The sequence below is a fragment of the Sciurus vulgaris genome (assembly GCF_902686455.1).
Source record: "Sciurus vulgaris genome assembly, chromosome: 1".
Classification (NCBI taxonomy): domain Eukaryota; kingdom Metazoa; phylum Chordata; class Mammalia; order Rodentia; family Sciuridae; genus Sciurus; species Sciurus vulgaris.
This window is the reverse complement of record NC_136461.1, coordinates 174,857,871-174,878,492: the sequence shown is the minus strand read 5'-3', so window position 1 is coordinate 174,878,492 and position 20,622 is coordinate 174,857,871. Positions and strand designations below refer to the sequence as shown.

Sequence of the window (20,622 nt, the reverse complement as noted above, 5' to 3'; positions counted from 1 at the left end):
ACTTGCCTCTAAAGAGTTCTGAGTTAGCACTGAAGCCAGAATTGGGGACAGGCTGTTAGTGTAGAAATAGGGGATCGGGTCAAACAGAGGAAATGGAGGCCATAAAAGCCATCTGCCTCTGGAAGTTGGAGACTGCCCCTGGGAGAATGGAATGTCTAGGATCTCAGGAGCCCATGCTTACCAAGTTTACCTGCCCTTATCAAGAACTGCAAGCAAGGAGCTGCTAATTAATGCCCCCTGGGCCCTTGCCTGGCTGAATCACTTTGGCCCTGCCCCTGCCCCATCTGCTTCTCACTTTTTACATCTCACCTGAAAAACCAGGCCTACCTCACAGAGGCAGGAAGGAGAGATAAAGGGGGAGAGAACTGGAGAACAAAAGAGACCTTAACGTATAAAAGATGTAGGGTGGCTCACTTCTTGGGACTTTAGAACATCAGCCATGGCCCCCTTCTCCCTCTCTGGAGAAGTTTGTATTATTATTACTTTTAAATAAAACCTGCTTAATATGCTTGCCTTGGCGTGCTTCTCTAGTGTTCAAACTTCAACATTAGAGGGAGCAGAACTCACCACCAGTAAACAGCAGTATCAGCACCTTATTCCTAGAGGTATTCCAAGTTCTCTCTTGGCATGAAACTAGGTCAAGTTAGATCAGAGGAGCACACAGCGTGGGGGTGCCATCTGCTGTGTTCAGGGACTGACCAGTTCTCCAGCACAACAGGCACTGCTCCTGGATTCGAATTCTAATCAGAAATTCTGACAAAGCACAGGTGATAGAAAGTGGGAGGATTTAATTTTTAAAATTTTAACCAAGGTTAGAGCTGCCATTGGTTAAAGAGACAACTAGTTCAAGGTTGTTGGTGATAAATAGTCTCAGGCCTCATTCCATAGTCTCCCTCAAGAGACACCTTTTCCTGCCTTTGCTGATAACGTCCAAGCTAACAAATTCCACGCTGTGAAGCCGCTTCTCAATTTCCTGACTTAGGCACTATCTACTGACCTCCCACAGGGACAATGAGAATGGAAACTGAAGTGGTTGGGGCTGAGGATTTGCCCAAGGTCACACTAATCAGATCATCTGGGGGAGAGGCCCCAGGACCTGCCATTTATTTATTTATTTATTTAAATTTCCTTAGTATTTTCTCACACTTAAGTTTGTGAGCTGCTGTTGAGGGAGGAAGAGACAGAGAGAAAGAGGGAGAGAGGAAGCTTTGAAGGCAGAACTTGAGCACCCACGTGGCTCTGGTGCTTCCAGGCTAGGTCATCTTAAGCAAAATTTGTTTCTGGGCCTCAGTTTCTTCTTTAAAATGGGCCCATTTTTTAAGTTTTCTAGAAAATGGAATGACAGTTAAATGCCGCAAGAAGGTGAGCCAATTAAGAGCTCTTCGGTTCACTTCTCGGAGCCTCATTTTCCTGGCTAGGACGGTGGAGAAGATAATCCCGAGCTCATAGTGACAGTGCTGGCAACAATATATAAGAAAACATTTTTAATATGAAACAAAGCAAAATAAAAGGCTCATAGACCCAACCCTTGTGCTCAGTCCCGCCAAACAGCGCAAACTGCTGTTCTGCGCTCAAGTTCACCGCCAGCCTATTCTCCGAGAGGCTTTCGCACACCTGCGGCCTTTCTGGCTCCGCCCCTCGCCCCGCCTTCTCCTCTTCGTCTAGCCAATCCAGGTTCATACTTCACGACTCAGCTAAGGGTCCCCGGTGCAGGTGAGCTTTCCCAGTCCCCAGACACCGCCCCATGCCGGTGCTCTGCGCCTGTGCCCGCCCTCCGCGGAGCGCGCCTGCAGTCCGTTCAGCGTGTGCTCTTTCTTGCCGACCGTCTGGCTTCCCTTGAGACTGTGTGAGCACGGGGACAACATCTGGCACCTCCACTGCAGTGCCAGGCGCACAGAAGAAATGTGCTCTACACACCTTCTCTCCCGTCTTGGCTGAAGATCAGGCCACCTTGCCTGGCCAGCTGACCGCCAAACCACCAGCTCAACCGTGCTCGTTTAACTCCCTGACGAAAGATGCAGGAAAGCTGGTTGTCCCCCAAGTTCATGTTTATTTACCGGAATCAAAGTGTGATAGCTGTATGGTAAGACAGCTCAGCTGGAGGGACGTACCCGAGCATTGTCCGCAGTGCACCCTGGCGGGACTGAAAAGGCCCCTCCTTTGTGTCCCTGCCATGGGGCAAGGCTCTCAAGTCTGTTGAAGAAACGAAATCTTTTTTTATGTGAACTCTCAAACGGTGGGGTTTCCAGGGACAGGGAGAGCCCTGCTCCAACTACTTCAGAGCTGTGGCGCTCTGCTGGAATTCACACGGTCCCCTCGCAACAGAGGAAGAGGAAGAGGAGCCACAAAGAATCAAAAGCAGAAACAACACAACTTCGAGAACAGCCAAGCTGCGAAAGCCCTGTGCTCTCAGAAAGGGGTTGGTTGGGTCATTTCCAGTAGAACTGTGGAGAAAAGAGTCACTTGTGTCTTTTAACTCTCAAACCAAAGATACTACTCATTGACTGATAATCATGTGTTTCTGGTTTTCATTGATTTTTGAAAGAAGTCAAAACCATATTTAAAAAAAAAATCGTATCCAACTGTGTTACGATACTCTATTGTTGAAACAGAAAACAAATTCATAGCTGGAAATGTTCTCCAGCCCACAGCCTGAACAGATGTTATAGAGTGGATTTAAACATCTGGGGGGACAGTTTAGGCGTGAAAGTTTGGCATTCAGAGCATGGGTGCTGCAGATACATGGGACAAATGCCATCGCTCCCCACCTCTGCCCCTCCATGTGATACTAAGTAATTGTAGCAGGTTAGCACTTGAGAATGTCGGCGCTAGAACAATTCTGGCTGGGTTTGAATCCTGGCTCTGTCGCCTAGCAGATGCATGGCCTTGGGCAGGTTCCTCTACCACACAGTGCCTCAGTCAGATCTCAGTAAAGTAGGAGCAGAAGTGTACCTAACTCATGCCACAGGGTTGGTCGAGTGACTAAATGACTCAATATACAGTCCCCCACTTATGATAGTTTGATTTAGTGATTTGCTGGCTTACCAGTGAACAAAAGCAACATGCATTTTTACTTCCAGTTTTTTGAATTTTGATTTTTTTTTTTTTGTACCAGGGATTGAACCCAGAGGTGCTTAATCACTGAGCCATATCCCCAGCCTTTTTTTATATTTTATCTAGAGATAGGGTCATGCTGAGTTGCTCAGTCTTGCTAAGTTGCTGAGGCTGGCTTTGAACTCTGATCCTCCTGCCTCAGCTTCTCCATTTGCTGGGATTAAGGCTTGCATCACTGCACCTGGCTGAATTTTGATGTTTCCATTGGCTAGCAACATGCTATCCAATTTTCTCTTGTCCTGCTGGGAGGCATCAGTGAGCTGCAGCTCCCAGTCAGCCACAAGATGCTGACAGGAAAGGGTGGATGGTCTACAGTGTGCTATGTGTGAGTGGTCCAAAGTTAAGTGCTGGGGAAATATTAACTTGAGCCAAAGTATGGATACAACCCAAATATGTCTATCAGTAGGTGAATAATTGTGGTATAGACATATGGTGGAATACTACTCAGCAATGAAGAGAGATAAAAATTATTAAAATAAATGTAATACTACTCAGCCAAAAATAAAAAGGGGGGGGGGAGGGGTAAAAACCACACATAGCAGCCTGGATGAATCTCAGAATAACTCTGCTAAGACAAAGAGGGTAGACAACAAAGTGCATGCCTGTTCTATAGAGTCTGTTCTATAGAGTTCCTGAAAATGCAAACTAATCCTTAGGGACAAAGCAGATGGGTGGCGGCAGGGGCAGAGGGATGCAGGGAGAGATGGGAGGAAAAATTGTAGAGGGACAGGAGGTAACTTTTGGGGGTGATGGATATGTTCCCTATTTTTCGATTGAGATGATGTTTTCCTAGGTATTTATGTGTGTCAAAACTTATCAAATTGCACACTTTAAGCATGTGTAATTTATTGTGTCACTCATACCTCCATGACTACCAAAGAAAAAAAAAGAAATATTAACTGTCCCTGTTTCCCACTAACTCCATCCTTCTTAACGCAGAGCCCTGGGCAGTGGCCACCTGAATCCGTCAACACTCAGTGTTCCAGGAATATTGGTTATCCCTGATTAAGATGAACTTTTTGATTATCTTTCACCTAAAAATAATGTATGCTTTTATCAATCACTACTCCTCTGAACTCCTCTGGGCCTCAGTATTTTCCATCAGTAGTCTGGAATTACAATACCTACCTGCTGCTCTGGGCTCTGTGAAGGTCGAATGCAGAAATGTTCATCAAAGCACTCCAAAAAACTGCCAGACAAATAGATGGTAATGGAATAGTCCACGCATCTTGGCTTGAGTGCTTGACGTGTGGACCAGGACGTGGTGAGCCAGTAGAACTTGACACCCAGTGCCTCTTACAGCACCGCTTTTACACATAATATTTTGACTTATGATTTTAGTGTGAATGCCTGTGTTAGCTTATTTTCTGGCTAGTCTATTTTCTGACTAGTCTTTGGGTCTGCGGAGAGGAAAGATTCAGAGCGTGGATGCTGGAGTCTGACAGTGTTAGCAGGAGGGTTGCATATGGATGCTCTCTGGGTGTGAGTCTGCAACCTAGAGGAACTTCTGCTGTGGGGCCAGGGACCCTGCTCCTCCATGACTTACAGCTGCGTGCTGGGTGACATCGCTGGCTTGACCTCTCGTACGGAAAATGACTCCATACCACTCTTAGCCCACAGAGGTGCACAAAACATCATGTTCACAGGAAACAGCTTAAATCAGTAGTGAATAGGTCAAATGAGGTAAATTTAAAATAAATTAGAGAAATTGCTGTTAGAGTTTGAACTTAGAGCATGGGAATTCAATTCCCAGTGTTGAATAGGGGGACCTATAGAAAGCTCAGCCCTTTCTGCCTCGGTTTTTCCATCTGTAAATCAGTATGCTACTACTAGCATAGTAATTACTATTCCCTGATTTTGTGGGCAGGGTTGACATGAGAGTTTTATGAGGTAATAATACACATGAAGATGGCCTCTGGGACTGGGGATGTGACTCCGTGGTAGAATGTGTGCCTAGCCTGTGCGAGGTCTTGGGTGAACCTTGGTATGGCAAAAAATGGGTATCTGGAAGATAGTCAATGCTATATCAATGGTGATTTAAGAATAATGATGTTAGCTGGGAGCAGTGGTGCACGCCTGTAATCTTAGCAGTTCAGGAGGCTGGGGTAGGAGGGTTGCAAGTTCAAAGCCATCTTCAGCAACTTAGCAAGGCCCTAAGCAACTCAGCGAGACCCTGTCTCTAAATAAAATATTAAAAAAGGGCTGGGGATGTGGCTCAGTGGTAAGTGCCCCTGGGTTCAATCCCCAGTACCCCCCCAAAAAAAGAATAACAATAATAATTGATACATAATGTAAGCAACATCATTCCCACTGTTATAATTTACTTCAGCCAAGGAGTGATCTCAATTATATTATTTTTTTGTTGTTCTCCATAGAATCATTTTTCCTTTTGTTTTTTATTAACTCTTTCTACTGAGAAATGATACAGTTATCAGTAGATCAAAGAGTTTCCTTGCTTTACCTATTAACACTGAATGAGGTGAGAAAGATGAAGGAGGATGATTCTTGAAGAAAAAAAAAAATAATAAAGGCTCTAAAACTACTTGTATTCCAAGATCTCATTTTGGGGGTAGAAGGAAGTTTATAAACCCAGAATTAAAATGACTAAAAAGATACAAACTAAAATTGTACCAAAAGTGTGCCAAAGGTTCAAACCAACGCATTAAGAGCAGTCCCTCTTTGTCTTGGGGCACAGGAAGCTTTTTATTTTCTTCTCTTGGCTTATCTGTATTTTCTGAACTTTGATCCAATGAATTGACATTGCTTTTGCAATAAGATAAATATTCTAAAGGTTCCAGATATTTCTGATAACTGTGGAATTGCTACTTTTATTCAGAAAGCAAGACACATTCTTGTTCCCTATAACCCATGAAGATGGCCATCAGTTATAAACAAATAGAAAATAATTAAAATGCTTTTGGTCTAAGACCTGGCCTGTGTGAGCCAGGCAGACCTGGCCTGTCTGCCTCTGAGAGCCAGAAGAGCAGACACCTTGGCACCCAAATCAAAGGAACCGTGCTGTCCCTCTGAACCTGATTTTCCTTACTTCTAGATACTGCTGTGTAACCCATAAGTCTAAACGCTTCTTAAATTGGTAGGTTTCCTGCCTGTAAGTTTCCTTCAAAACCACTGAACTCAAAAAACAAAATCAAAACATGAAAAAAAAAAAAAAAAAAAAAGCAACAAAAAACTCTGTACTGAACCCGAATTCCTTTGAAACCATCAGAGTACAGAGTAGTTCACCAAGAGTGATCAAATAGCTGTCCCTGGTTCAGGCTCAACCATGACCTTGACGCATTATAAAGAATCACCAGGGGTGCTTTATAAAAATACAGACGCCTGGGTCTCACCTTTAGGAGTCCTGGTTTAATAGCTTTTAGGTGTAGCAGTCCCCAGAAGCATCCCCTGTGGATTCACAGAAAGTCCACTCTGGTCCCAATATCACTGCAGAGCTGAAGCAGTCAAGTTTCATCTGTACAACTTACTAGCTGTGCAACTTTGGGCAAGATTCTTAACCTCTCTGTATTTTCAATTTCCTTATCAGTAAAATGCACATAATTGTTTCTATCTTGCAGGTTATTGTGAGGATTCAGTGAATTCATATTTAGAGTCCTCTGAAGAGTGCCTCGTCCACCATGAGTCCTCACCATTTACTTATGATTTTTTTTTTTTTTTTTTTCCTGGCTGATCTCTCTGCTCAACTTCTGAGCATCCACTCACTGTCTCAGGAGGCTCCTAGCAGCATGTCAAACAAATCTTTATTCTACAGATGGATGGAAAAGACTTGGAATATAGTCCCGGAGATGGTTGACAGACTAGACGTGTCCCAGCAGGCTGCTTGACTGAAATCCTCATGCAGGTTCCAGGAAGGCCTTTTTCTAAGACTAGACCTCCACCCATCTCCCATGGCACAAGCCAGAGCCCAGATCAGCCTGCAGAAAACTCACAGCCGTGAGGGGGACCATGGTGGGGTTTATTCACGCTCTAGTACATTTTGCACCCAGGGAGTCTTAAAATTCTGATACCCACATAAACCCCAAACCTATTATATCAAGACCCCCAATGCATCTGCATTTTTGTGAAGCTCCTTTGGTGAGTCTACTCTAAGAGTCAGAGCTGAATAGAACTGCCAAGGCCCAAACAGAATCTCATGGATTTGTGAATGTTTCCACAACACTAATGAATCACAGGAGCTGGCTAATGTTAATACTAAAAAATATCAGTGGATATAATATGATAAATTGATGAAATAAGGGGTCAGGAAAGGATCCAGTATGGGGCCCTGAAGAGGTCAGAGCTACGTATTCTCTGGACTTTGTGAAAGGTCCTTGGTTTGGGGGATTCCCATGTAGTTCTGTTTGTGTTCTGGCATTTTACAGAGTTTTAGGGGAACATCACCTCCACATTTGCTAACATGTCCCCATCACTCAATAGACCCTTCCAAGAATCCAAAGGGAAGACACAGCCAGATGACCGATCTGAACCTCATGATCCTGAAGCGGCCTTGCTCCTGAGGCTTTGTGGTCTCAATGAGGAGAGTTGCAAGAAGAGTGAACAACCAACCCCCCAGCAGGCACTGAAGGAGACAAAGGAAGCCACACCAGGCAGCAGAGGCAAGGGAACGAGGGAGAGGTCCAGGAGAGCTGGCAGCCCAGAGGAGGCCTAGGGAGGCCATCCACTGAGTCTCTGGGAAGCTCCTGAGCCTCCTGTGCTTCTGTTTCTTCAAATGTAAAATGGGGCCTCAATACCCACCTCAAGTCACTGTAAGGATGACGTGGGTCCATACGGGACATATAAAGTGAGTAGTGCTTGGGCCTGAGGAAATCCTGAAAGAGTTAGCTGGGCGCACAACGGTTACCATCAATATGGCAAATGAAGTAATTATCATTTTTCAGACTCTTCTGCAACTTGGATAAAATTTTCTGCAACTTGGATGAAATTTTCCTCGGTAATATTCTTGTCATCTTTGAAAGGCAGGAAACTCCTTTCCACTGTGACTTTTGAGTAATGTTATGGGTTCTGGGTGGTCCTTAACACTTTGTGTGGATGTTAAAATATGATTGTGATCTACAGGATGGCAATAATTTAATAGCACATTTTCACATTTATCCTGTTTCTTTTCTTTGGCACTGGGGACTGAACCCAGGGGCACTTAACCACTGAGACACATCCCCAGGCTTTTATATATGTATATTTTTTTTATTTAGAGACAGGGTCTTGCTGAGCTGCTAAGGGGCTCGCTAAGTTGCTGAGGCTGGTTTTGAACTTGTGATCCTCCTGCCTCAGTCTCCTGAGCTACTGGGATTATAGGCATGCACCACCGTGCCCAGCTTTACCCTGTTTCTTGAAGAAAGGTCACTTGTTCTGTAGCCTTTTTATTAAAACCCTCTTTCCACGAAAAGCTATGTAGCCCTTAAGGACAGTTGCTGAAGAGGGTGCTTGCTGCCTGCCCCCTCTGAACCTCACGCAGCATCACAGCAGGTGTCTCCTGCCATTACCACAGGACCCCAGGAGACCTTTAATGAATCAGGCTCAGAAAGGACATATGAACCAATGGAAACCTATGTGTCAATGGAACTATCAGGAGGAAGCCTCTTTTCCATGGGAGAATATTCCTTTCTGGGTTCACTAGCACATCATCACCCCTCACACACCCAAAATTACTGGTCAGAGGCTGTTCAGTGAGCACAAGCATGGTCTGAGCAGAGGAAACCCAGTGGTCTTGTATGATCTTTCCCTGGCTGTATGGAAACTGATGAACCTTCCCTGCCCCACGAAGCTGGCAGTTAGAATCCACATGCTGATGAGAGAGCACTGCTCCTCCCTTGGACAGAACATGGGTAAGGGCGGGAGGTGACTTGTCTCTTTGATGGCCCTTTCCTAGGCGCTCCACCAACCCAGCTGCTCTTAGCATGCCCTGGCCTTGTCCAGAGATCAGTGCAGGGCGAAATCAGCAAGGTTACAGAGATCATTTCACTTCACCCCAGAGGACATCGATTCACCTGGTCAAACCTGGGTTTTTACCAAGACCCATCACCTCAGCCTGCTTCCCTCCTCCCACTCTGTGCCCTCACCAAGTGATCACATCCTCTCCTATGGCACTATGGTGGTTTGGATCTGGAACATCCCTCAGAAAGTTCCTTTATTGAAAAGCATGGTCCCAAGGCAGCATGGGTCAGAGGTGGGAGTTTTAGGCAATGATCCTGTCATGAGGGCTGTGATGGAATGGACCACTGGAAGGGGGACAAAGTAGGTCACTGGGGCTGTGCCCCAGAAGGGATTATCTTCTCCCCAGCCCCTTCCTCTTTCTCCTCCTCCTCCTCTCTGCTTGCCGGCTGCCATGAGCTGAGCAGCTCTCCTCTACCACGCCTCTCAGCCATAATATTTCTGCCTTGGAGCCAGCTGCCCTGGAGTGAAACCTCAGAACTCATGAGCCCAAATAAACCTTCCCTCTCCTAAGTTGTTCTTGTGAGGCATTTTGTCAGTGATGAAAAGCTGACTTCACCTGCATTCCCATCTCTCCCCTTCAGCCAAGTCCGTCCCTCCACTCCAGACCACCAACAGGTTCTCCTCAAACTCAGTGCATCCAAACTCGATTTGAACCCTGTCCCCCACACTCACACCTGTTACGTCCCCAGATGGTGGCCCCATTGTCCCTTAAGCCTCTCCTGCTCAAACCCTGAGAAACCCTGAGGCAGCCTTGAGTCTCCCTTACCTGCCCTTTTCTTTACCTCCAAATGCCTGAGCTTGTCCTGCACAATGATGACTTTTCCAGGACATCAACCCTCTAGTGGGACCTAAAACAGAGTTCCAGCCTTCTTTCTTGCCACTGGCTCAGAGCCCTCAATACACTAAAGCACCCTGAGACTGTCCAAGTAGGGATGATCACAAAGTTTCCCAGGCCTCCTACACCAGGGCACCAGATTTGCGGGGAGCACCTTCCTTATGTTTTATGTTATCTTTTTGGTGACAAGTATCCTTGCTGGGCTGGCTGCCTCTGGTTATGCTATGGCCCTGGTTTATTCTCTGCACACTCACAGAGTGAGCGACCTAGACCCTACCCTGTCTGCCCTTCCTGTCGACCCTTCACCATGGGGACAAAGTCCAGGCTTCTTGGCGCAGAAGCCTTCAGACTCCGGTTGCCTCCACCTCCAGCCATATCATCCCCCTCTTCAGGGTTTACCTCTATTTCCTGTAACAACACACTCCTTGTTCTGGTCTGTTTGGTTTCATTTACTCAACCCATAGTTTTGGGTCCCACTTTTCTGGAATACTCTTACCAGTTAAGTTCTATTCATTACGAAGATCCCTGTCAAGCATCACTTTCTCCAGAAAGCCCTTCCGGCCTTTCCTCCCATGCTGGCTGAGTTAGTGTCCCTCCTGGGTGTGCCCTGGCCCTCTGGATGTCTCTCTGTCCAGGACCTCTCCAGGGTGCTGGTAGCTAACAGCTGTGGATGGTTCTAGGAGGCAGTGGGCAGGTGTAGGTTAGCCCCATCTTCGGTCTTCATCTTTCCATTCCCACACTCAATGCCATGCCTGCACAAAGGCCTTGAATGGAACGAGCTGCTAGGCAGCACATTCGCACACCCCTCTGGAGGGTCACCTCTGCAATGGCTCCATTCCCTGAAGTTTCACTTTCATAGAGTGAGTCCTTCATAATGTCATCTCTCACATCTGGGACCATTGATTTTTCTGGACTTTTTTCCCCTCAGCAAGAATAGACTGAAAGTTGTTTTTGTATGGAGAGGTGATTAGGATTCAGTCTGCTTGGATCCTGATTCCCTCCTACAAGATGTGTGACTTTGGGCCAGTGTCCCCTTCACTCCCTTAAGGTTCAAACAGCTCAAAAGTTAAGGCCACAGGGCTTGTGGCAGCCAACTCCAGTCTCTGCCTCTATCTTGACATGACCTTGTCCTCTGTATCTGTGTGTCCTTTACTGTGTCTTATAAGGACATTGGCTTTAGAGTTACCCTAATCCAATAGGGCTTCATTTGGACGCTTACTTTATATCTAAAAACTCTGCTTCTAAATTGTCATGTTCTGAGGTTCCAAGTGGACATGCATTCTTAGAGAACACTATTCAGTCAACTTTGGTCTCCAGACCAGAAGATCATCTAGGAACCAAGGACATTTCAGAACTGCCCATTACTGGTGCAATTTTGCACCTTTTTCTGTGTATCCTAGACTTTTTATATTCCCTCAAATGCCAAAGGACCCTAGAGCACCCAACACAGCACAAGATAGAAGGCACTCAGTTGTATCCACTGACTGGATGGGAGAAGAGCTGGCTGGTGAAACAGAGGTCAGGAATGTAGAAGGGCAAGGACTTACACAGAGGCTGGACCTGATCCAGTTCAGCTTGGAGCTGGGGTGCACGTTGGACATTGCCATGGGACACAACCAGAGCCCAGGCCATCCACAGATGGAAGAAAGTTCCAGGGAAGGCTGGGATCACTTCTGGGACTGACAAGAATACTCCAATTTGCTGCCCTGAGGACTGGACCAGATCCCAGGGCCTCCCTGATTGGCCTTTGCCCCAGGAGACACCATGAGATGCCCCTGGTCTTGGTGCCTTCAGATCATTTAACAATGGCAGGAAATAAACTCTAAGGCTCTTACACCCTGCACTGAAAATTCCCTTGAAGTGAATACAGGTATTAACACATTTTTACAGAAGAGGAAGCTACAGCTTAAAGAGTCCACTAACTTGTTCAAGGCCCCTCAACTAGAAGCCACCAAGTGAGGAGGCAAGTTCCTTTGTATTTTCTCAATTAACCACTGTAGAACTGCCACCCACAGTTAAGTCTCAATTCCCTTTTCTGTAAAGTCAGAACCTTCAAAGGTTCCTAGCTACAGGTTCCTGTGTAAATTAAATGGCCTAACATAGGTTAGGGCCTGACACACATATGTCTCAGATTCCCGTTTCAAAAACCAGCCCTTTACCAGGGATGACAGGCATCTTAAAGGGCTTTCAGTGATTATGAGCAAATCCTTCAGTAAACTTCTCAGATGTATGGGGGAAAAAATGCCCTGTAACTCTGGAAAGTTACTCCACTCTCTGGGCACATTTTGTCATCAGTACGATACTGATCTAAACCCAGAAGAATTATGGGCTGATTAAAGAGAAGGAAGGATGGAGTCAACCAAATGTTGGTACATCAGGTCCACACAGGCTCTTCCCTCCACCAGGGACACAGCAAGGTAGGAGGAATTTTATTCCAACAGAGCCAGAATTAGAGAATTCAGAGGACTCCTTTTCACAGAAATTAAAATGAGAGACTGTTGACAGAACTTGGGACAGATGAATAGTTGAGATGAACCCAGCTGAGAGGGTGCAGTAACTATTTGAAAGCAGGACTTCTCTGGGATCAAGAGAGTCCCAAGTTGCTTCCATTTTTTGAGGTTTCTAATATATTAAAGGAAAAAAGATCAAAAATACTAAATTACACATGTTGTGACAGGCTGTTATGTTTGAATATATATCATATATATATTAAGATATAATATATATCTTAATTCATAGTGCACTCCATTCAGTGTTGGTGGGTAATGGTACAGAAACTTTTTCAAGATCATCAGGGGACCCACTGATGTCAGCAGTTGGAGTCTGAGGTGGGGTTCTCACGCACCTTCCTGATTCACCATCTGGAAGAGGGTGATGGACATTCTGCAAGTCACAGAGACCCTTGGAGAAGGCCAGCTTCCCCTGGACTGTAGCCTTAAGGATAAGTAGCCCCACCTGGAGGCATGTGGTGGGGGTTGGGTGGGGTGTAGTTGGCCAACCACGGTTTGGCACCTGGACAGGATATACATGCAACTGGAGCCAAGATACAGTTGGGATTCTTAACTTTTGTCGGTTCCAGGAACCCTATGAAAATCTGATCAAAACCCTGGACTCACTCTCTCTCTCTCTCTCTCTCTCTCTCTCTCTCTCTCTCTCTCTCTCTCTCTCTCTCTCTCTCTCTCTCTCTCTCTCTCTCTCTCTCTGTCACACACACACACACACACACACACACACACACACACACACACACACACACACACACTTCCCCCTCAAGGGACCTCCAACAGTCCGAACCTCGGCGATCTCCCGGGTCTCTCCAACCTGATTGCGTCCCCAGTCCTGCCTGGCAGCTGGGGGCCCGCCTCCGGGATTTAGGGTGCTGCGGACCCCGTGGGAGGGAGGGAGGGAGCTGGGGACCCGGTCACCGCCTCGGTCCCGCCCACCTGGGGACGGCCTGGGCTCTGGCGAGCTGGCTAAGGGTCCCGCCTCCGCAGCGACGCCAGCCCAGCTGTCGCCACCGCTGTCCGGTTCAGAACCATACACCTCGTCGCCATTGATCGCGCGTCGGTCTCCCCGCGCTGCTCCGGGGTCGCTGCTCCGGCCATGAAAATGCACTTCTGTATCCCGGTGTCCCAGCAGCGGCCCGACACGCTGGGAGGCCGCTACGTGGTGCGCCTGGGGCCGGGTGGGGCTGAGTAGCCAGGGAGAGGGTGACCGTGCTCTCCTGCTCCTTAGCTCATTCGGGCCCCTGTGTTTGTAGCTGTACTCGGTGTACCTGGACGGATTCCTCTTCTGCAAGGTGCGCTACAGCCAGCTACATCGTTGGAATGAACAGGTGAGCGGGTCGGACGCAAGCAGCGACCCGACCGCCCGAGACAGGTGGGGGAAAGTGTGCCCAAAGGGCTCTAGTTGTGTGACTACGACATCGGACCTTTTGGGGGACCTCGGGCTCCTAACCGATGAAACAGGTAAGGATTAAATGTGAATTGCTTGGGTGTACAGCTCCATGAATACACGTTGCAGCTCCTAATCACCTGCACATAGGAGATGAGGAACAGGGCGCAGGTGACTTTCCCAACCCCTTTCCAGCTCACCACCCCCATCAACCCCACCTGGTAGGGTGCTGGATCCGTGGTGGGCTTCATTTCAGTGCCAACTGTTCCCCAGGGCAGTGTCCCTTTTCAAAATGAGCAAAGCAAGTCAAGACCAAGTGTCGTCTTAGGAATCTAGAACATGAGCAATCTCCTTGTTCTCTAGAGGTTTCAAGTTTCCCTACTTTTAAAAAATGGGTGTCTGTTTTTGTTTTCAAATGACCACAATCATAAATTTCAAGTCCTGGCCACCTAGGAACCCAGGAAACAGATGACTTACCAACTTAGGAGATCATTTCCCCCTGCAGTTTCTTACTTTGGTGTGCCTACTATTTTCTCTGGGTGGCAGGTGGATTTATTAGGCTGTTCTAATGGATTTTACTGGTCTTACAAGGAGGTGTAAGTCTTTGAAATGGTTAGAGAAGTATGTGGAAGCTGGGAAATAAAGTTCAAATTCTCCTTCCATCCTTCTCCATGAATAGTTCTTTCTTTTCTTTTTCTAGAGTTTAGATTTTAAAGAGTACATACCTCATGTTAAAACGAAGATAAAGAAGACAGAAAGCAACAGCTATTAACATTGAAAGGGGTCCTTTCATACAGTCTCTGGGTTTCAGAGTGAACAGTGATGCCATATTTTATTTCACCATCTTCTGATGGTAGACAGCTAAGTTTGATTTTTCTACTATTGAAAAGGTGTAAAGAACCCATCAAATACAAATCAATAGATGAACCAAAGGAAGTCTGGTAGAAGAAGGGTGGAGGATGGGAAGGAAAAGGGAAAAGGAAAAGAAGTGATCATGAACTGAAATCAATTTCCATGAATGTCTGAGTTTGTCAGGGTGAACCCAAATACTATGTATATCCATAAAGATCTATTTTTTTAAAAAGAAAAATAAAAGTTTACCATGGCAAGTCTTCTTGCTTATATGTTGTAGTGAACCAGAAAAGGCCATTTTCAAGGTATGATTAATTATCTTTGGACTTCACAAGAAAAAAGTTGCAACATGATTACTAACAGTACTGAGTGACCCTCTGTATTACTAGAGGCTGCACCCCATAAACCCTCAGGATTGATTAGTAAATGAATGAAGAAGGTTGTGTATTTAGATTTCTGAAAGACAAGAAGCTGCTTTGACCAATACACATTTTGGGGGCTGTAGAGATGCAGAGGCGGGCAGGTGATCTTGAAGGAAGAGAAAAGATGTTTTAGACATTTGGAGGCAGAAGTCAGGGTACCCTCTCCTCCCTCTCCTGCCTTCATCCTTCCTGCTGGATTGTGAGAAGGGAATGAGGACGTGGCCAATATGAGGGCAAAGCAGGAGGCAGCAGGGAGAATGTGGGACCAGCTGCTTCCGGGTTGCACACCTCTCTTCTTACCTTTATATTTCTCACCAAAAATAATAAGCAAGCACTTGGTTATGGATGCCAACCTCCTAGGGTGCTTGTGACAGTTAGGGGCCAGGATTTGATGTTTAGAACCTACTCTGACCCATTACATTATGTGATTTCTTTACTTCTTCCCCCTCCTCTTCCTCCTCCTCCTCTTCCTCCTCTCCCTCTCCTCCTTTTCCTTCTTTTTTTCAGTGCTCAGGATTGAACCCAGGGACACTTTACCACTGAGCTACATCTCCAGTTCTTCCTTTTTTTTTTTTTTTTTTTTTTTTTTTTTTTTTTTTTGAGACAGTATCTTGCTAAGTTGTCAAGGCTGACTTCAAACTTAAAATCCTCCTGCCTCAGCCTCCTGAGTCTCTGGGATTATAGGCATATGCCACTGCATCCAGCCACATTATGTGATTTCTTATTAAATTTGACAGAAAGTAATTATCAGTAAAACAGTTGAATCCTAACCTAACATGATTTTACTTTATTTTGGAATAACATAATGATATTACCCAACTGTAGGTGTTCAGTGTAATGACTTTCAGTAAATGTTCATAGTCAATACCAAGACAAAAACCAGGTTTTTTTTTTTTTTTTTTTTTTTTTTTTTTATTCTGAAAGTCCCCTTGAACTAGACGTGGTGGCCAGGCCTGTAATCCTAGTGACTTGGGAGGTTGAGGCAGGAGGATTGCAAGTTCCAGCAACTGAGCTAGACTGCCTCAAAATAAAAAATAAAAAAGGCTGGGATGTAGTCAGTAGTAGAGCAAGCCCGGCTTCAATTCTTGTAGTACGGGAAGAAAGGAAGGACGGAAAGAAGTCCCCTTGTTCTCCTTGCCTTTGATCCCTTGCACCCAATCCTGGCCCCACGGCCACCAAGACCTCCTTTCTGTCCTCAGAGTTGCAAGCACAGGATTTTGCTGGAGCTGCCCAGCAACCTCATCAGGGCGTCATGGTCACTCCCATTTCATGAGATAAGGGATCTTGAGTAGGGTGGCCAGATTTAACACACAGAAATGCAGGATTCCCTATTAAATTTGAGTTTCAGGCAAATAATCAATTTTTTGAATATAAGATGTCCTATGCATTCTTTGGGACATACTTAACTGGGCATCCTGTATTATACCACTGAGTGGCCACCGGAGTCTGGCATTGAAAGGTTGGGTGACCTTTTCCAGCCATTTCTCTGGTTTTTATTTTCCTGGTCTATGGAGGATATGAAACAGCTCCAAATTCTTCCCTCCCTCCCTCCCTTCCTTCCTTCCTTCCTTCCTTCCTTCCTTCCTTCCTTTCTTTCTTTCTTTCTTTCTTTCTTTCTTTCTTTCTTTCTTTCTTTCTTTCTTTCTTTCTTTCTTTCTTTTACTGGGATTGAGCTCAGGGACACTCAACCACTGATCCACATACCCAGCCCTGTTTTGTGTTTTATTTAGAGACAGGGTCTCAACGAGTTGCTTAGCGCCTTAATGTTGCTGAGGCTGGCTTTGAATTCGGGGATCCTCTTGCCTCAGCAATACAAAGGACTGTAAAAAAGGGAAATGGTAGAAAGGTCTCATCTGTGTGTGTGTGTGTGTGTGTGTGTGTGTGTGTACCCAGGTGTGTATGTATTTGCGTGAGGATATATTATCAGTATATTTACTTAAGCAATACTTACAAAGTTTCTATTATATGCTGTATACTTAGATTAAGTGAATACTATGACTTTAGCATATGTGTCTTTTGGTCTTAAGAATTGGATTTATATTTTGTATGTTAGAAGTTCTGAGATTGAGCAGGTGCACCTGCCTATACAAGGTGGCTCCCAGCCCATCCCCCTAACGCTCCAGGGTACATGAGACTGGACCTGGGAAAGAGAAGCTGTGACCCCTGCTCCCTGACATCATCCCCTGCAGTCCTACCCCTCAGAGAGGCTTCCTGGAGGGTTGGCAGCTTGTCCCTTTACTGCTGACCACTGCTCGCATCTCTTTGCTGTGTGAACTGACTGGGCCACCTTCTCTCTGGGTCTTTTGATAAATAAAACCAGTTTGACTCAGGCCTCCCTCTGCCTTGCCTGCACTACCCTTCCTAAATGGATATCAAATCTGTGATGGCATTATATGATCAGCTCATTTTGGCCCCATATTGTGGAAGAGGCTGACCTGTGTAAGTGATGCTGGACTCTGCAAACAGCGTGCTTGATTCTTGCAGTCAGGCAGCATCAGATGTGGAAACAGGGACAAGTCAGGAAAGCTTGCAAAGGATGCTTTAGCAGGAGGGGAGGACTGTGTGAGCCTCTTACACTGCTTCGTGGCTCTTCCCTACCAGATGCTGACCCCACCTGGCTCCTTCCCCACACCGAGCTAACCGAATCTCCCCTCATTTCTTTTCTCAAATCTTGAGTTTCTAACAGGTTGGTCCAGTCATGGCCTCTGCCTTGCTCATTTCCCCTGCTTGGGAATACTCTTGATTACTGTCAGGAGCCAGTCCTTTCTCAAGTCTCACCTCTCCCAGGACGTCCCCCTTGGTTGCATGAGATTCCTTTCTCTGACTCCTCTGGCACCTTGTGTTTAGATACCACAACCCATATTGCTTTGAGTAACTGGTGAGTCTGGAGCTTGGAGATGCAGGGTGAATGAGTCACATTAGAAATAGAGACTGTGGAAAACCCACTGTTTGTAAGTCTAATTCCATTTGTTCCAGGTTCTCACCCCTCTGGGGTAGGCATGGGGGCTGTGAGAACAGTAAGGCAGGGGAAGGAGGTGACATTTTCAGCATAGTTTCACTTATGTTATAAAGCAGAACTGCATGATGGGGAAGTTGGTGTAAGAGGTTGTTTGGGGATTTTAAAATCTGAGCATGGTCCTCTAGAAAAAAAAAAAAAAGGAACAATTCAACAAAACAGAACAAAAATGCTTCATAATAAAAGAACTGAAGAGTTGTGTCTTCCTTTTGATGTTTTCAAACATTATTTTGACAGAGGGATTGAGCTGAACTCTTACACCAGTTAATTCTTAGTGTGCTAGAGGTTTCCATAGCTAGACTACGTGTTATCTGAAACCATCGAGAAGTGGTGGTGGAGTTAAGCTGTGGAGTTGACTTCCTGCAGGTTTAACTACTGTTTGCTGCATGTTTAACCTCTTACCATGTTAGAGGAGGGAGGCAAAAGTTTCTTCAGGTCAGGTCAGGTTGAAGACCTTCTGAGAGGCTTTTTGCTCTGTAGTGGGCATTAGAACCTAATCCTTGCTGACTCTTTCCCAGCCCTTGGCCTCAGGCTAGGGGCTGCCCACGATGCCCTCCTGCAGAGGCCAACCCTGGGCAGCCCTGTTGTCTCAGGCTGCTCTAATCAGAACCAATTTGGGAGCATCTGTGACATTTATGAACACATGCCAAGGAAGACAATTGCCTTTTAAAGATCACTTAATCAGTTAATCAAGAAATAATTGCATGTAAAGAAGACAGCTTTCTGCTTTGTTGAATGGAATTAGCAGAGATGGGGTGCATAAATCCCTGGATTGTTTGAGCAGCCCTGCCTGGGATGGAGCTCCAGCTGGGGTGCCTTTTGACAGTCTCTGGCAGGGCGGGAGTATTTCCTTGAGTTTCAAAGAAACACAGTGGTTGCTACAATGTTTTGTGCTAGGGATACACGAAAGGTTGCAAACTTCAATGGCTCCCAGCAATTTAAAGGAGGATCAGGGGACAGGCTTTGGGGCAAGGGAACTGATTCTGTCTTCTCTTACCAGGTGGTTGTTGAACCTATTGATTCTAGATCTTCTGGTTTTTCAAGAGCAGCAAGTACATCAAGTATTTTTTTAAAAGTAAACTTCATTTTGGGGAACAGTTTTAGTTTACAGAAAAGATAGTACAGAGAGTTCCCATGTGCCCCACATCTAGTTTCCTCTATTATTAGAATTTTCATTGATGTGGCACATTTGTTACAATTAATGAACCAGTTTTGATACACTGTTATCAACTAGAGTCCAGAATTTATTCAGACTTTCTTCATTTTTGCTTACTGTCTTATTTCTAATCTAGGACCCCAGCCAGGACTCTATATTATATTTAGTTATTTTGTCTCCTTGAGCTCCTTGGACTATGACAGTTTCTCAGACTTTCCTTGTTTTTAATGACACTGACAGTTTTGAAAAGCACTGGTAGTATTTTATGGAATGCCCTTCTATTGGAATATCATGTTTTTCACATAATGAGAATGAGGTTGTGGGTTGAAGGGTGGGTTGAGGGGTGAAGACCTCAGAGGTAAAGCACCTTCCTTCCTTCTTTCCTTCCTTCCTTCCTTCCTTCCTTCCTTCCTTCCTTCCTTCCTTCCTTCCTTCCTTCCTTCCTTTCTTAATACATGACAGTAGAATGTATTTTGACATATTATACATTCATAGAGTAAAACTTCCCATTTTTGAGGTTGTACATGATGTGGAGTTACACTGGTTGTGTATTCATATATGAACACAGGAAAGTGATGTCCAATTCATTCTGCTGTCTTTCCCATTCCCATCCCCCAACCCTTGACTTTGTTCCCCTTTGTATAATCCAGTGAACTTCTATCCCCACCTCCCCATTGTGAGTCAGCATCCACATATCAAAGAGAACATTGGCCTTTGGTTTTTTGGGATTGGCTTATTTCACTTAGCAAGACAGTCTTAAGTTCCATCCATTTACAGGCAAATACCATAATTTCATTCCTTCTTACAGCTAAGTAGTATTCCATTGCGTATATGTACATTTCTTTATCCATTCATCTGTTGAAGGGCATCTAGGTTGGTTCCATAGTTTAGCTATTGTGAATTGAGCTGCGTAAATCACTGTTGTAATCATGTGCTGTCCAGGTACCTACTATCCACATAAACTGTTGACGTTGACCTTCACTTGACTGAAGTGGTGCTTGCCTGGTCTCCACTGTAGAACTGCCCTTTTCTCTCCCTTTCCATGGTGTACTCTTTGGAAGGAAATCACTATGCACAGCCCACGCTGTGAGCAGGGCTTTGTGCTCCCCTCCTTGAGGAATGAGTAGCAGGAATTCTGCACAGATTTGTCTATTTTCTACTATTCATCCATTCAGTAATTTTCATCTGTATAGAATGATGTATATTCACTTTACATTTTTTAGTTGAATGTCAATACTACTTTATTTATTTATTTATTTTTGATCAAATTATCCCAGCTTTGGTCCTTGGGAGCTCTTTGAGTTTGCTCCTGAGTCTCTTTGATACACTCCCATTGTTGATTTTGTTTTGTTTTGAGTACTTCCCTACTTCCTGGTGTCACAAG

The 20,622-nt window shown here is 45.4% G+C and overlaps 1 protein-coding gene across 2 annotated transcripts in view; it reads left to right on the top strand.

Moving 5' to 3' along the window:
* The first annotated feature begins 13,398 nt into the window (after positions 1-13,398).
* Positions 13,399-20,622, top strand: part of SNX31 (sorting nexin 31) — a 62,095-nt gene continuing 54,871 nt past the window's right edge. The window contains exons 1-2 of one of the 2 annotated variants that reach the window (XM_079153733.1): positions 13,399-13,567; positions 13,659-13,733. In XM_079153733.1, the coding sequence (XP_079009859.1) occupies positions 13,502-13,567; positions 13,659-13,733 (141 nt within the window). In that variant the 5' untranslated portion in view covers positions 13,399-13,501. The other variant, XM_079153734.1, reaches the window with a different exon arrangement.